Genomic DNA, 16,187 nt, shown 5'->3' with positions numbered 1-16,187 from the left:
GGCTTCAGGGTCCTGGATGTTTATGACCCACCTGCTCAGGTAGGCTGAATCCCTTCTTTGTCTGTTTTTAGACCAGGGACTTGGAAAATCTCAGCCCGATTCTCAGATAGCATGGCATCCAACAGCAGCACCCAGTTTGAGGTGAAAAAATATGGTGAGCCCTGCTCGTTTGGTGAAGGAAATGAGAGGTGAGAGGGTAGAAGAAGCAGGGAAGCCCCGATGGAAAGGGAGTTTTTTTGTGTGTGGTTGTTTTTTTTGTTAGTTGTGGGGCTTGAACTCAGGGCCTGGGCACTATCCCTGAGCTATTTTTGCTCCAGGCTAGTGCTCAACCACTTGGGCCCATAGCTCCACTTCTGGCTTTGGAGTGGTTAATTGGAGATAAGAGTCTCACAGACGGGCTGGCAAGGTGGCTCAGTGGTAGAGCACTTGCCTTGCATGCATGAGGCCCTGGGTTCGAGTCCTCAGCACCACATAAGCAGGGAAAAAAAAGCCAGAAGTGGCGCTGTGGCTCAAGTGGTAGAGCACTAGCCTAGAGGTGAAGAGCTGAGGGACAGTGCCCAGGCCCAGAGTTCAGGCCCCACGACCTGGTCCCCCTCTTCCCTCACCCCTCCTCCCCCCGCCAAAAAAAAAAATGTCTCACAGACATTTCTGCCTGGGCTGGCTTTGAACTGCAGTCCTCAGATCTCAGCCTCCTGAGTAGCTAAGAGTACAGATATGGGGCCACTGGTCCTTTACTAGGGTCTCACCTACTTGCCTCTTTACCCTGGGCCAGTTCTTCCCAACTTTGAAGTGAAGATCATTCCTGAGAAGCCCTATATCCTGACTACTCCTGACAACCTTGGGGAAATCCAGTTAGACATCCAGGCCAGGTAACACCCACTCCCCAAATAGGTTCTGCTCCTGGGCCCCCCTTGCAAGTGAACGGGCTCCCAGTTTCCCTCTCTTCTGGATCATTATCTCCCCCATCCTTTGGTCCACCTTCTCCTGATGGCAACAGGTACATGTATGGGAAGCCTGTGCAGGGGGTGGCATATGTGCGCTTTGCGCTCCTGGATGAAGATGGCCAAAAGTCTTTCCTGCGGGGACTGGAGACCCAAAACAAGGTAGGATGGAGATAGGGGTTTGGTACTGGAGAGGAGAAATGGGGACCTTCAGTCTCACCCTACTTTCTGTTTTCTCCTGTGTCTCAGTTGGTGGATGGCCAGAACCACATCTCCCTCTCAAAGGCTGAGGTCCAGGGTGCTCTGCAGAAGCTTGGCATTAGTATCCCTGAACTTCTTGGACTGCGCCTCTATGTTGCAGCAGCCATCATTGAGTCTCCAGGTGGGTGACTTTCTTTTATTATAACTCCAGCCCCTTACCTGTGTTCCCTCTGAGCTGACTGTATTAGTCAGCTTTCCATTACTGTAACAAATATGTGAGAAAATCAGCTTATAAAGAAAAAAGGTTTATTTCAACTTAGGAATTTGGAGGTTCTAGTGTGTGATCTGTCGGCTCTGTGATGAGGTAGCTCATTGTGGCAGGGAGTGTGTGACAGAACCAAAATGCTCACTTCATGCCAGGAGATGGAACAAGGAGGATCTGGAGTCTCATTGTCCCCTTTGAGGGCACCCCCTAATGACTTAAAGACTTTCCACCCAACCCTGTCTTTGAAAGGTTCCATCACCTCCTAATAGTGCTGTGCTGGGACCTAAGCCTGACCTTTGGCGGGGACTTTTAAGATCCACATTATAATGCTGGCCCTATTCTTCACCATCAGCATTATCCCTAACTTGTGTCAGCTTTCCTCGGGCCCAAATTAGGAAAACCCAAGAAATCATTTCTCTTAAACGCTGCATGATTTTTACCTCTTTGCCCACCTCAGTTTATTTATTTTTGTTCATTTAGTCATTCATCCACTCACTTATCCAGTAATTATATGTTACACACATCTGGATCCTGTGTCAGATTTCAACAAATGTGGAGATGAATAGGTTCCCATACTCTGAGGAACTCACTATTAAGGGAAATGATTGGGTTCCCTCCACGCTCCCCCACCCCCCACTGCCTGCCATGCCCTGTTCCTTTCCTTCTAGGAGCTCTCTGCCCTTTGTTTTGCAGGGGGGGAGATGGAAGAAGCAGAACTCACTTCCTGGCGTTTTGTGTCATCTCCCTTCTCCTTGGATCTTAGCAACACCAAGCGACATCTCGTGCCTGGGGCCCCCTTCCTGCTGCAGGTTTCTCTTGGAAGGGAAGGATTGGAGGGGAGTGGGGAGTGCGTGTGGGTCAGAAGGGTCCACCATCTTGCTGACCACTCTCTTTTACTGGTCCTTCTCCCATCTATATAGGCCATGGTCCGAGAAGTGTCAGGTTCCCCAGCCTCTGACATTCCTGTCAAAGTTTCTGCCACACTGTCTTCTGGATCTGTTTCTACACTCAAAGACTTTCAGCAGAACACAGATGGGACTGGCCAAATCAGCATTCCCATCACGATCCCCCACGCCACCACAGATCTGCAGCTCTTGGTAGAGTTCCTCTTACCTATGAGGGTGGTGGGTGGGAAGGGAAGGAGGGTGAGCTAGTTCCTGAGGGGCCATAGCTCAGCTTGGGAGCAGGGATCAGGTATTTTGTTCCTTGCTATTGACCCTACCCCAACCCGCCTGTGTCTCCAGGTGTCTGCAGGCTCCCTTTATCCAGCCACAGCCAAGCTCATGGTACAAGCCCCACCCCCAGGAGGGCCTGGCTTTCTGTCTATTCAGCGGTTGGATCTTCACCCCCCTCGTGTTGGAGATACTTTCATCCTGAACTTGCAAACTGTGGGCATCAGTGGTGCTACCTTCTCTCACTACTACTACATGGTACGCATAGTTGGGGAGTAGAGCCATTCCAGGGTGCAGTAAAGCCCTTTGGACCATCTGGGCATAGTTTCAGGAAGCCACTCTTGCTTCTCCTCTTCTTGGTCCAGATCCTCTCCCGGGGTGAGATTGTGTCTATCAGTCGAGAGCCCAGGAGGACCCTGACCTCAGTCTCCATCTTTGTGGACCATCACCTGGCACCTTCCTTCTACTTTGTGGCCTTCTACTATCATAGAGGACACCCAGTGGCCAACTCTCTACGAGTGGATGTACAGGCCGGGGCCTGTGAGGGCAAGGTAACAGGTTGGAAGAGAAGAGTGTTGGGATGTGTTTGTGCTAATATAGGGGAGCCGAGCAATTGCCCGCAGACCATGGGGATACACTTGAGGATGCACAGGGCTGAAAGAAGCTGATTGACCCCACTCCCACTGACCCTACCTCTCATTTGCACCAGCTGGAGCTTAACCTGGATGGTTCTAAGGAGTATCGCAATGGGGACAATGCCAAGCTCCACATACAGACAGATTCCTTGGCACTGGTGGCTCTGGGAGCCGTGGATACGGCTTTGTATGCTGTGGGTGGCAGGTCCCATAAACCACTTGACATGGGCAAGGTTTGTCAAGCCTTCTCCCCTATCTTCCCGCCTCTCTGCTTCCTTCCTTGAGCTTAAGCTGTGAGCTCAATTCTTAGATCTCACTTGGACCCTTCCTTATCTGTCCTCATCCTCTCAGCCTTGGACCTCGATTTTCCTACTCTCTGTAATTCCTCATTATTTGTTTGTGCTCTGCCCTCTCATCCATAGCTGAATGGGTGGTCCTGCCTCTGAGCCACTTTTGTGCCCAAGCATCCCTGCCCTTTCTTATCAGGTCTTTGAAGTCATGAACAGCTACAACCTCGGGTGCAGCCCCGGAGGCGGGGACAATGCTCTTCAGGTGTTCCAGGCAGTGGGGCTAGCCTTTTCTGATGGGAACCAATTGACCCCAATTAGAGAGAGTAAGAAGTGGAGGAGTGGATGGGGGGAAATAAGGCTTATGGGGGCAAAGACTAGAGGGGTGGGAAGGCCAAGCGGAGGAAAGGGAGGCAAGATAGGAGGTCCCCTATCGCTCAGCTGATTGTTTTTCTCTCTGCCAGGTCTGAGCTGTCCCAAGGAGAAGAAAACCCGGCAAAAGAGAAATGTGAACTTCCAAAAAGCAATTAGTGAGAAGTGTGAGTTATGGGTGCCCAAGTAGCTACTTCTGTTGGCCGAGTGTCTGGGGGTCAGGATGGGGATCTGCCTCTCTTCTGTTCCTCAGCAAGTTAACAGAAGATGTTCAGAGTTAGGGAGCTAAGTTTTGAGGTTGAAAGTGGATGAGCCAGTGCCTCTCTCATCGGCCTCTCGTGATCTTGAGACAAGTCCTAGTGGATCTCGGGGTTATGGTGGGGCTGAGGCTTTGTTTGCTCATACTCACTCCCCACTCCCATGCCCTGCAGTGGGCCAGTATGCTTCCCCAGTTGCTAAGCGCTGCTGCCACGATGGATTGACACGACTGCCCATGACACGCACCTGTGAGCAGCGGGCGGCTCGAGTGCGACAGCCAGACTGTCGAGAGCCCTTCCTGTCCTGTTGCCAGTTTGCTGAGAGCCTGAGAAAGACAATGCGGAACAGGGGCCAAGCAAGCCTGGCTCGAGGTAAGGAGGAGCCTGGTGGGGGACAGGAAGCGGTACCTAAAAGGCTCACATGGTCCCACTACAAACCTGTCCTCCAACTGTCCCTAGTCCTGGAGGTCCTGGAAGAGGAGGAACTGATGGATGAAGATGACATTCTGGTGCGCAGCTTCTTTCCAGAGAACTGGCTCTGGAGAGTGGAGACAGTGGACCAGTCCCAAACGTGAGGACCTGGGGGAAGGGTGTGACAGGGACAGGAGGGAAGTTGCTGGCCTTGTCTTGGGGCTGTGTCTGGAGCTAATTGGGATATCATGGAAGTTTTCTACCTTTTCACCACAGATTGACACTATGGCTCCCTGACTCTCTGACCACATGGGAGATCCATGGTGTGAGCCTATCCAAGAGCAAAGGTGAAGTTGACCTGCCTAGGCCTCAGGCCACCCATCTTACATTGCCCTAACCTGCCAAGCCCTTTGTTATTAGCATGGGTCTAGGGATCCAGCTCTCTGTACTAGCATGCATCTAGCCTGGGCCAGAGAACAGGTCACTCCCTGTCCACCTCCTATAGCCCTGAAGTCTTGATACTTCCCACCTCTGACCTCTGTTCTCCCATGTCCTCCACCAATCAGGCCTGTGTGTGGCCAAGCCAGCCCAGCTCCGGGTGTTCCGAGAGTTCCATCTGCACCTCCGCTTGCCAGTCTCTGTGCGCCGCTTTGAGCAGCTGGAGCTTCGACCCGTTCTCTACAACTACCTGAATAAAAACCTGACCGTGAGGCCCCATGGGAAGTCTCCCACATGAGGGTGGAGAGTGAGGGACAGGTGGAATGGGAAGCCTGATTGAGCTGGAGCTCTGCGAATCTGTTTCCTTGTTCTCAGGTGAGCGTCCAAGTCTCCCCAGTGGAGGGACTGTGCCTGGCTGGGGGCGGAGGGTTGGCCCAGCAGGTGCTTGTGCCTGCGGGTTCGGCCCGGCCTGTTGCTTTCTCTGTGGTGCCCACGGCAGCTGCTGATATATCCCTGAAGGTGGTAGCTCGAGGGTCCCTTGAATTCCCTACAGGGGACGCAGTGTCCAAGGTTCTGAAGATTGAGGTGAGTGGACGATCCCAGATCCAGGTCCCTAGACTCTTAGCCTGTCCCCCTGTCCTCAGCACTCTGTTGGCCAAGCCAGGATTCCAGTACCCAAACCCAACACTTTGATCACTTCACATCATCTACAATTATGCCCCAACTCTGTCTCAGGGTCCTTGACCCAGTCAGGACAGGGTGTGAGTCCTCACAGCTATGTTTTTCCTGAGACAGAAGGAAGGGGCTAAATACTTAGAGGAGATCACCTATGAACTCAATCCCCTGGGTGAGTGACCCTTCTCTCCCACCTGTCAGCTTCCTCCTGAATTGGGTTGTAGGGTGCAGAGAATTGGATGGCGACACACTGCCTCCCTCTCCCCTTTCCCCAGACCACCGAGGCCGAAGCTTGGAAATTCCTGGAAGCTCTGATCCCAATGTTGTTCCTGATGGAGATTTCAGCAGCTTTGTCAGGGTTACAGGTGAGACTGTCGCCCAGCCCTTTTCCAGTGGGCACCCTCGGCCTACAGGAAGCCTGAGGACCCCCTTTTTTTTTGTTTACCCTCTGGCTTTAAGAGCTCAGATCCAGTCTTGTATTTCTTTTTCTTTCTTCCATAGCCTCAGATCCATTGGAGACTTTGGGCTCTGAGGGGGCCTTGTCCCCAGGAGGCCTGGCCTCCCTCCTGAGGCTTCCCCAGGGCTGTGCAGAACAAACCATGACCTTATTGGCCCCAACTTTGGCTGCTTCCCATTACCTGGACAAGACAGAACAATGGAGCAAACTGAAACCTGAGACCAAGGATCACGCTGTGGATCTTATCCAGAAAGGTTCTGAGTACAGGGGCAAGCAGGAGTGGGGGCTGGGGAGGACGGTTCATGAAAGAGGGCAGCTCTGGAGGCTAGAGAAAAAGAAGCAGGGGAATGGAGAGCCATGGCCCTGTGCACAGACTGCGGAAGAGTGAGTTCGAGCTGAGGAACTACTTTTCTCCTTCAAGGCTACATGCGGATCCAGCAGTTTCGGAAGAAAGATGGTTCCTATGGGGCCTGGTTGCACCGGGACAGCAGCACCTGGTGAGGTGGGGGGTGTGGCTCCAGGTCTCAGAGGGCCAGGGCAGTGGGAGGGCGAACAGCAAGGAGTCTGAAGGGTGAGGCTGAGTCCCCCCACTGCCCAACTCTAACCATCCATTCCTTTCTTTCCTCTAGGCTTACAGCCTTTGTGCTGAAGGTTCTGAGCTTGGCCCAGGAACAAGTAGGTGGCTCACTTGAGAAGCTTCAGGAGACAGCTCAGTGGCTGCTGTCTCAGCAGCAGGAAGATGGCTCCTTCCATGACCCATGTCCAGTTATCCACAGGGGCATGCAGGTATGGGAATACTGAAGGCCAGGCAAAGAGCCAGTGGCAAGACTGTGTCTTCCCCTTCCCCTCCTGACCGACATCTCCTTTGTCCTCTCACTTAGGGGGGCTTGGTAGGAAATGATGAGACTGTGGCACTCACTGCCTTTGTGGTCATTGCCCTTCATCACGGCCTGACTGTCTTCCAAGATGAGAATGCAAAGCAGTTGAAGCAGAGAGTGGTACGAATGCTCGAGTATCTGCCCTTCCCTGGTTCCTAGCTGTCCCTCTTTCTCCTAAGAATCTGGATATCCAATGAATACCCTCTTCCCTGTTTTTGTCCTCCCTCTAGGAAGCCTCCATTTCAAAGGCAAACTCATTCTTAGGGGAAAAAGCAAGTGCTGGGCTCCTGGGTGCCCATGCAGCTGCCATCACGGCCTATGCCCTGACACTGACCTCAGCCTCCCAGAACCTGCGGGATGTTGCCCATAACAACCTCATGGCCATGGCCCAAGAGACTGGTGGTGAGGGTCAAAAGGGTCCTGGGAGTATGCTTGGGGGTGCTGAGGGAGAGAGAGAGAGAGAGAGAGACAGACAGACAGACAGACAGACAGACAGACAGACAGAATCCTGAGGATGAAAAAGTGAGTAGGAAAGATTAAGAGGTAGAACCAGGAAGTATCAGCCTTAAGGAAAAAAGCCAAGCAAAAGTGCAAGGCATGGAGTTCAAATCTCAGTACCAGCACAAAGAAGGAGAAGGAGAAGAAGAATCAAGAAATCTTAGCACTTGTGCCAAAGGGTCAGGAGGCTAGGATCTTCTTCCCACGTTTACCTGTAGGTTTCCCTTCCCTTCCCTTCCAGATAACCTGTACTGGGGCTCCGTCGTTGGTTCTCAGAACAATGCTGTATCACCCACCTTGGCTCCTCGTAGTCCATCAGACCCCGTGCCCCAGGCCCCAGCTGTATGGATTGAAACCACGGCCTATGGCCTACTGCACCTGCTGCTTCGGGAGGGCAAGGGAGAGCTGGCTGATCACACTGCAAACTGGCTCACCCACCAGGGAAGCTTCCAAGGAGGATTCCGTAGCACCCAGGTAGGGGCTGCCATGGGGTAGGGAGCAGGTGGAGGGATCTTGAGGCCATGTGCCTGAGTCCTGATTTAACTTCCTCAGGACACAGTGGTTGCCCTGGACGCTCTATCTGCATATTGGATCGCTTCCCATACCACTGAGGAGAGGGGACTTAACGTGACTCTCAGCTCTACGGGCCGCAGTGGGTTCAAGTCCTATGTGCTGCAGCTGAACAACCACCAAATTAAGGGGCTAGAGGAGGAGCTACAGGTGACCCACTCCCTTCCTAAGGGTAATCATGATCTCCTGGCCATAGATCAGGCCAGAAGTCATTCCTACCCTCTTGCCTCAGATTCCTGAGACATTGACTTTTCTCACTTGTAAAATAAAATATCTGCCAAGTCTGTCCCTTAGGGATTTATGAAGCTGGAGAGAGAGAGTGCATGCAAAGGTGTAAACTTTTTGGGAAAATGAAGTGGGGGGAGCGGGGGAGTTATATTGAGGGAGGAGGTAAGTTAAAGTGACCAAACAGGTTTTCCTGTGCCCTTTTGATGCCTCTTTCCCTTTTTCTTTTCCTCAAAGTTTTCCCTGAACAGCAAGATAAATGTGAAGGTGGGAGGAAACGGCAAAGGCACTTTGAAGGTGAGACCTGCAGGCGTGGGCAGTAGTGGGTGAAGGGTGAGTGGAGGGTACGGGAAGGAGGACACAGGCATTGACTGAGTCTCTGTGGGCTGAACTTTCGCTCAGGGGAGGAAGAAGCCACCTCAGGGTTGGTATGTCCTGCTTCCATCTTGGGCCTTCCCCTTCGCTTTGTCTCCCTGTCTCTGAGTGCCTGTTACTTCTGTTCCTCAGCCTAGGTATGCCCCCTGATCTATAAGCATTGCAGCCCCAACCCCTTCTTGCTTTTATGTCTCACCTTCTGGGAGCCCCTTTCACACAGGGTCTGGCTACCACTCCAGAGGCCAATGGCCTCTAGTAACCCTGGCTCCAGTAGCTCCTGCTCTGCTTCCCTGCTGCCCAAGGCCCTTATCACTTGTGTCCTAGGCCCTTTGCTGAGAATATCTTGACTGTCTCTTCCATCTCACCCTTCTGATCCACTGTCCACATGGTACCATGACTAACCTCCAGAAATACCAGATTAGTCTTTTAAAAAGTCAGATTCAGCCGGGAGCTGGTAGCGCATGCCTGTAATCCTAGCTACTCAGAGGGCTGAGATCTGAGGATCAAGTTTCAAAGTTAGCCCAGGCAGGAAAGTCCAGAAATGGACGTGTGGCTCAAGTGGGAGAATACTAGTCTTGAGCAAAAAAGCCACCTGAGAGTGCAAGGCCCTAAGTTCAAGGCACACACACACACACACACACACACACACACACACACACACACACACACACACACACACACACACGCACACACGCACGCACACACACGCACACACGCACACGCCACGCACACACAGTGAGGACTTGCCTACTATCTTATGGCTCACATAGTTGGGTCCTGCCCACCACTCTGTCCAGCTCTCTTATCTATATAGAACTCCTTGCCTGATTCCTTTCCAGCTGGACAAACTCATTTTCTTCCTTCAAGACTTGGCCAGAAGCCTTGGCCAGAAGTCATTCCTGAGCTTTCCATTCCGGCTTCCTATGTGCGCCACCTAGTGGGCTGGCCTTAGAGGATGCTTTGTCTCCTCCCCTCCCTGTCTCATGTCTTACCCACTCCTGCAGCCCATTTAGTGCTGTTCATGTGTTGGGACTGAAGAAGACTTAGAGGGACTGGAGCCTACAAACTGGTCAGACCAGTCCTCATGTGTGTGCTTCATGTGTTGTGTGTCTTGTCATCCCTTGCTGATCCAGATCCTTCGTACCTACAATGTCCTGGACATGAAGAACACAACCTGCCAAGACCTTCAGCTTGAGGTGACAGTCACAGGCTATGTGGAGTACACAAGTGAGTATTGGGGCCTGAGGGGTCTGATGTGGGCTGAGCAGCCTCCTAGCCCCTCCCAATGATTTCCTGCACAGGGGAAGCCAATGAGGACTATGAAGACTATGAGTATGAGGAGTTTCCAGCTGGGGATGACCCGGCTGCCTACATTCAGCCTGTGACACCTTTGCAGCTGTTTGAGGGACGGAGGAGCCGCCGCAGGAGGGAGGTCCCCAAGGTGGCAGAGGAGCAGGAATCCAAAGTGCAGTATACCGTGTGCATCTGGTAGGCAATGGGGACTGCATGGGTGCTGGGCAGCTCCCAGGCCAGGGCAGGGGTAGGAAGGGCAAGACCCAGTCTGGGGGCTGGGCAACCTGGACAATAGGCCTCATGTCTCCACAGGCGGAATGGCAAGGAGGGGCTGTCTGGCATGGCCATTGCGGACATCACTCTCCTGAGTGGATTCCACGCCCTGCAGGCTGACCTGGAGAAGGTCTGGTCAGGCATTCAGAACAACCCCTTTGGTCCTCATGGGCCTTGTGTCATCAGGGTGGGAGTGTGTCCTATGCAAGATCCCATGACCTGGGACTCTCTTCTTCCCCACAGCTGACTTCCCTGTCTGACCGTTATGTGAGTCACTTTGAGACAAATGGGCCCCATGTCCTACTCTACTTTGACTCGGTGAGTGAGGAGAGAAGTGAGGAGGGGAGGGAACCATGGAGCAGGGGTCCTAAGCCTGTAGAGTCCCATTCAGGATTCCTGAGATTTCTCAGGAGACAGCTGTGCCACGTGACCAGGGTTCTTGATATTAGGACAAGAATGAGCCCACATGAGCACAACAGAGCTAGGCGCTCTCCTTACATTATGGGGAGCATCTTAGCAGTGGAGAGGATAAGGCTTGCAGAAGGGCAGTTTGGAGACAGGCCGAGGCCCTTGAAGGACCTTCCGATTTCTGAAACAGTCCTAATGCAAGGTGCTGAAAGTTCAGCTTGGGACACATCAGCCTGGAATGTTTGGTTAGAAGCCAGGAGCAGGGGGTGGGTTGTCACTCAAGGGGTACAGAGGAGAGAAAACCATGTCCCTCTGCGGAGGGCCTAGGACAAGGACACCATCTTGGCAAGGAAGTCATCAGAGACCTTGCTTAGCATTTTGATGTCAGGAAGGTACCAGAATGTGAAGGACATGGAAGATAAGATTAGTGGCAACCAATCAAACAGGCCAAGGAAAGGCAATCAGTGGCCTGTGAGCTGGGGAGTGGGTCCCTGACTCCCCCTCCCCTCTTGCCAGGTCCCTACGTCCCGGGAGTGTGTGGGCTTTGGAGCTGTGCAAGAGGTAGCTGTGGGACTAGTTCAGCCTGCCAGTGCAACTCTGTATGACTACTACAGCCCAGGTGAGCCCCACATATGCCCTGGCATCCAGAGACGGTTGCAGTAAGTGCTGTCTTCCATGGCATCAGGAATTGGCGCAGTGAAGGGTGGCCGGGAGTCTTGGCGCTCAAGGGACAGGGAGGCAGAGAGGAAGGGTATTGCCCTAAATTTTCTCTCTCTCTCTCTGCCTTTCTCTAGAGCACAAATGTTCTGTGTTTTATGGCGCACCAAGTAAGAGCAAACTCCTGTCCACCTTATGCTCTGCTGACGTCTGCCAGTGTGCTGAGGGTGAGATGCAAGGCCTCAGGTAGGACTGGGAGGCTGGGCTACAGGGGGCCGCCCACCGTCTCACCTGGCTCTCCACCTCAGGGAAGTGCCCTCGACAGCGCCGTGCCCTGGAGCGAGGGCTGCAGGACCAGGATGGTTACAGGATGAAGTTTGCCTGCTACTATCCCAGAGTGGACTATGGTTAGTCTTTTCCTCGGGCTTGGTCCTACCCTCCTCTCCGCTCAGCTGGCTTCAGCTCTTCATGTTGCCTATTCCTCCCACGAGCCTATCTGTGGTCTCGTCTCTTTGGCCCTGACTTCTAGCCTTCTTAGTCTTGTAGTCAGTCACCAACTTCCCTTTCCTGCACCCCCTCCCAGCCTTCCAGGTTCAGGTGCTTCGAGAAGATGGCAGAGCTGCTTTCCGCCTCTTTGAGACCAAGATCATTCAAGTCCTGCACTTCAGTAAGAAGGGCCCAGGGCCACAAGTCTGAACACAAATCCCCTTGCCCTTTGGAGCCTGGGTGCCCAGAAACAGAACTCATGAGCACCTCCCATCAGGAGCAGGGTGGTTAACTGTCAGGATCTAGGCCGAGCCTCTGACCCTGTTTCTCTCCTAGCCTTCCCTACCCTTTTGACAACTTTTATGCACATTATTCTCTCAGCTAAGGACACCAAGGCCACTGCTGGTCAGACTCGAAACTTCCTAGTTCGGGCCTCTTGCCGCCTTCGCTTGGAGCCTCAGAAAGAATACTTGATCATGGGTCTGGATGGAACCACCAATGACCTCAAGGGAGAGTGAGTTACCTGGCCCCTCCTCAGAAGCTAAGGGCCTCGTACTTTCTGCTCCTGACCTCTGCTAAGCCCCCTTTGTCTTCTTCAGTCCCCAGTACCTGCTAGACTCAAACAGCTGGATTGAGGAGATGCCCTCTGAACGCCTGTGCCGGACCACGCGCCAGCGGGCAGCCTGCGCCCAGCTCAACGACTTCCTCCAGGAGTACAGCACCCAGGGGTGCCAGGTGTGAGTGCTACTCAGCTCCGGCCCCAAGCGGACCTGAGTCGGGGAGAGGTGGCCCTTGGCAGTGCTACTGATCTTGGGCCTCTGAATACAGCCCTAGAGTTGGGGCAAAATAAAGGCCTTTGATAGCAAAGTGTCAGTGTGTTTCTCAGACTGCAGCAGGCCCCCTACTGCCTGGCCTCCCCATCCAGATTCTGAGGAGGATGGATATACATCAGGTTTGTGTCATCTTGGACTCTCAGAGCCTGGGATACCTTCTGGCTAAGCCACTCTCTCTGATGTCTCTCTAGAACCAATCCATCGTGGGACCTAGCTTCTGACACCCCAGGACTAGAGTCACCTGGAGGCTCCCCTTCAGTGTGCTCTCCTGCTCCATTACCAGATATCACTAGGCATCATGGCTTTTGGCAAGGTTTGGGCGCAATGGGCACCTCAGCTCTGTGGCTGTGCAAGCTTCTGTCCAGTCCCACACCTCTCACTCTGTCTTTGTGCAGTTGGCAGGTCTGGGGTCTGTTGAGGTCAGTGGAGGCCTGGTCTGTTGAAAGCCTACTGACAGCTGTTTTTGCTATCAGTGGTATTATGTAACTTCTCCAGAGTTGTGCAACATTCAGGTCTGGTGATATCTTCCTCTGGGCACTGATTTTAAACCAGCCAAAGTCTGTGATGTGTCTTTTAACATCTGGGGGAGGACTGTTGTTTCACTGGTACTAACTCTCCCTACCCTATCTGCCTACCTAGCTTTCCTCCACTTTGGTTGCACCCCTGGATCCTTCAGAGGTGAACTAAAAAATCCATCCAAGGAAATACACTGAGATCAGCCTTGGTGGAAAACTGACAGTTTCCCAATCTGCCATTTAAAAAGTCCATGAGACTGTTTGTCTCCAGTAACCAGCAAAAATCTGCAAGTGATAGAGTACCAACCTTGAGCAAAAAAAACTAAGGGAACCAGCACCCAGGCCTTAAACCTTGCCATTCAGTTATGCAACAGACATCATGACAGTGCCACTCTGTGCTACACCCTGTGCTAGCTGCCAAGGGTACAGCTATTCACTACAGAGACTCATCATTGAGGGGGACCAGAACAAGGATGGGCTGTGCATCCACTGGGAAAAGGGATGTCTAACTTAGTGAAGGAGAGTGTCAAGAGGGGACTGGCACCCAGGCTTCTGGAGATAGTGACATCTAATCTGTTCTAAAGAAAGCAGGAGTATGCTGGGTGCTGGTAGCTCAAGCCTAAAATCCTAGCTACTCAGGAGGCTGAGATCTGAGGATCATGGTTCAAAGCCAGCCAGAACAGGAATGTCCTGAGACTCTTACCTCCAATTAACCACCAGAAAACCAGAACTGGTGCTGTGGCTCAAGTGGTAGAGCACTCGCCTTGAGCTGAAGAGCACAGGGACAGTGGCCAGGCCAGAGTTCAAGCCCCACAACTGATGTGATGAGAGAGAGAGAGAGAGAGAGAGAGTACACAGGAGTAGATTAAAGGCATGTTGAAAAACCAGAAGAGAATATACAGAAGCCAGGAATAGGTTAGAATTTGTATTTGGGGAGCAAGAAATGGGGATGGTGGGGTAAGCAGAAAACATTTATGAAGGCATTTCTATAAAACACATTGTTTTCCGTGTTATCCCTTCAAGCTGAGGCCCCTCCTCCACGTGACTTTCTCAGTCATCCAGAGCTTCCTGGGCCCATTGGGTCTCTTTCCCCAAGTGCTGATCACCATGGCAGTAGCATAAACACATTTACCCGAACCAGGTATTCAGATGAAGTGTGGCCAGGCCTGACCTGGGTCCGGGATGTTGACCAGGAAGAGGATGAATCACTATTGTGCCCAGCTCCCAGAAATCCTTCCCCTCCAGAGGGAAAAAAATAATACATTTGTAATACATTGCAACTTTGTATGAAGACAAAGAGTCTCAAAAAACGATTTTTTTAAAGAGATAAAACGGCTGGGCACCAGTGGCTCATGCCTATAATCCTAGCTACTCAGGAGGCTGAAATCTGAGGATTGAGGTTCAAAGCCAGCCTGTGCAGGGAAGTCCGTGAGACTCTTATCTCCAATTAGTCACAAAATAGCTAGAAGTGGTGCTGTGGCTCAAGTGGTAGAGTGCAAGCCTGAAGCAAAAGGAGTTCAGGGACAGCGCCCAGGCCCAGAGTTCAAGGCCCAGGACCAGCAAAACATACAAATAAAAAAAGGACTCCTACTCTTTTCTCCCAGGACTGAGCATGAATCCAGACTGAGCCTGGGCCTGTGCTGCCATGAGGACCCCGCTGTTAGCTCATCTAGCAAGGAGAGGGCACAGCTGGGCCCTCGCCTTAGGCTCCCCAGTGCACAAAGTTCCAAAGGGAGAGAGAACCCCTAAGTAGCGGGGTTTATCTACATAGCCTGAGATGGTAAATTTGGGGAACAGCCTAAGATTTCACACCCCTTTTAGGCAGCCTTAGCCCCTCCTCTGCCTCCCTCTAGCTCTTCCCGAGTCCTGCTTCTAGAACCCTCAACCCCAAAAGTGGTCCAGAGAAACCCCATCTTTATGGGTACAATCCCAGAATAAGGCTGGGCCTCTGAGCTGACCGTGGCTATCCAGAAACTTCATGGGGGTTTTGGGAAGGATGACATGATCCATCATTCCACTATCCCACCCTTCCTGGGTGGCCCTGAGCAGGCCGGTTCTGTACCAGGGTTTGAACTTAAGACTTCCTGCTCTCACTTGGCTTTTTCCCTCATGGCTGGTGCTCTACCACTTGAACCACCCTTCTACTTCTTGAGTAGGCGCTCTTCTGCCTGGTACTGGAAGCACATGGAGCTTCAGAGAGGAGAAGCAACAGAGGAGGAAATGGCCTGCATTTGTCTCCTATCTCTGGCCTTGGAGCTCAATGAGGTCTCCTTCCTGTTCCTAGGTTCTGTGGAATACCCCTGCATTTGTAAGACAATTCTTATATTTGTTGCAAGCTGGTTCAAGGTGGTCACTTTTCCTTGCAGCCAGGGAGATGCTCCTCGTGGCTTCAGGTAGAACCTGCAGCTTAATCACCAGCCTGAATCCTAGTTCAGGCTGGGCAGGCCACTCAGGCCTCTTGCCTCAACTTTCTCATTATAAAATGGAGACAATAACAGCATTGCTGTGAAGAATAGGGCTAGTATAGCAAAAGCACCTAGTTCTGTGGGATGTGCTAAGTATTCCACACTAGAGGAAGGGCCTAGAATTCTTTGTCTTCTGGACAGTTAAGGTTTGTTTGTTTTTTAAAGGCTGGGGAATCAAGCTCAGCCTATGGTAGACAAGCACTCTGCCACTACATCCTCAGCTCTTGTTTTTATCAAGGCTGGATCTCATTACATGGTCTAGGCTAGCTTCAAACTTCTAGTCCTCCTGCTCTTCCTCCTGAGTCCTTAGATTTCGGGTATGCACTACTACACTTGAACTGAGTACTGTCCCTTAGCTTTTTCTCTCAAGGCTGGAGCTTTGGAGCCACAGCTCCACCTCCAGCTTTTTGGTTGTTAATTGGAGATAGTTTCTTAGACTTTCCTGCTCTAGCTGGCTTTAAACTCTGATCCTCAGATCTCAGTCTCCTGAACAGCTAGGATTACAGGCATGAGCCACCAACACCCAGCTCTGGACACTTTCAATAGTGAAAGGAGCACTATTAATAATTGTACAAGATTACATCTATATACTGGGGTGCC

At 52.1% G+C, this 16,187-nt stretch overlaps 1 protein-coding gene across 2 annotated transcripts; it reads left to right on the top strand.

The window, feature by feature from the left end:
• The first annotated feature begins 71 nt into the window (after window positions 1-71).
• On the top strand, window positions 72-12,641 carry C4a (complement C4A (Chido/Rodgers blood group)). 2 transcript variants are annotated; one of them, XM_070024076.1, is made up of 36 exons: window positions 72-154; window positions 773-869; window positions 998-1,103; window positions 1,191-1,323; window positions 2,101-2,216; window positions 2,328-2,504; window positions 2,652-2,837; window positions 2,945-3,130; window positions 3,289-3,447; window positions 3,701-3,827; window positions 3,966-4,040; window positions 4,305-4,502; window positions 4,590-4,701; window positions 4,818-4,888; window positions 5,108-5,247; window positions 5,355-5,564; window positions 5,775-5,826; window positions 5,930-6,019; window positions 6,156-6,365; window positions 6,533-6,608; window positions 6,741-6,897; window positions 6,993-7,109; window positions 7,220-7,391; window positions 7,729-7,961; window positions 8,040-8,207; window positions 8,520-8,579; window positions 9,791-9,884; window positions 9,959-10,145; window positions 10,263-10,353; window positions 10,467-10,541; window positions 11,148-11,250; window positions 11,426-11,515; window positions 11,597-11,695; window positions 11,872-11,955; window positions 12,156-12,288; window positions 12,374-12,641. In XM_070024076.1, the coding sequence occupies exons 1-36, from the start codon at window positions 112-114 to the stop codon at window positions 12,513-12,515; spliced, it is 4,569 nt and encodes a 1,522-aa protein (XP_069880177.1). In that variant the 5' UTR covers window positions 72-111; the 3' UTR covers window positions 12,516-12,641. The 2 variants fall into 2 exon arrangements, with proteins under 2 accessions (XP_069880177.1, XP_069880178.1); XM_070024077.1 differs by having other exon boundaries at window positions 137-188.
• Window positions 12,642-16,187: the final 3,546 nt, after the last annotated feature.

Source organism: Dipodomys merriami, unplaced genomic scaffold (genome assembly GCF_024711535.1).
Source record: "Dipodomys merriami isolate MVZ:Mamm:240054 unplaced genomic scaffold, mDipMer1.0.p SCAF_16, whole genome shotgun sequence".
Classification (NCBI taxonomy): domain Eukaryota; kingdom Metazoa; phylum Chordata; class Mammalia; order Rodentia; family Heteromyidae; genus Dipodomys; species Dipodomys merriami.
This window is presented reverse-complemented; position numbering and strand designations above follow the sequence as displayed.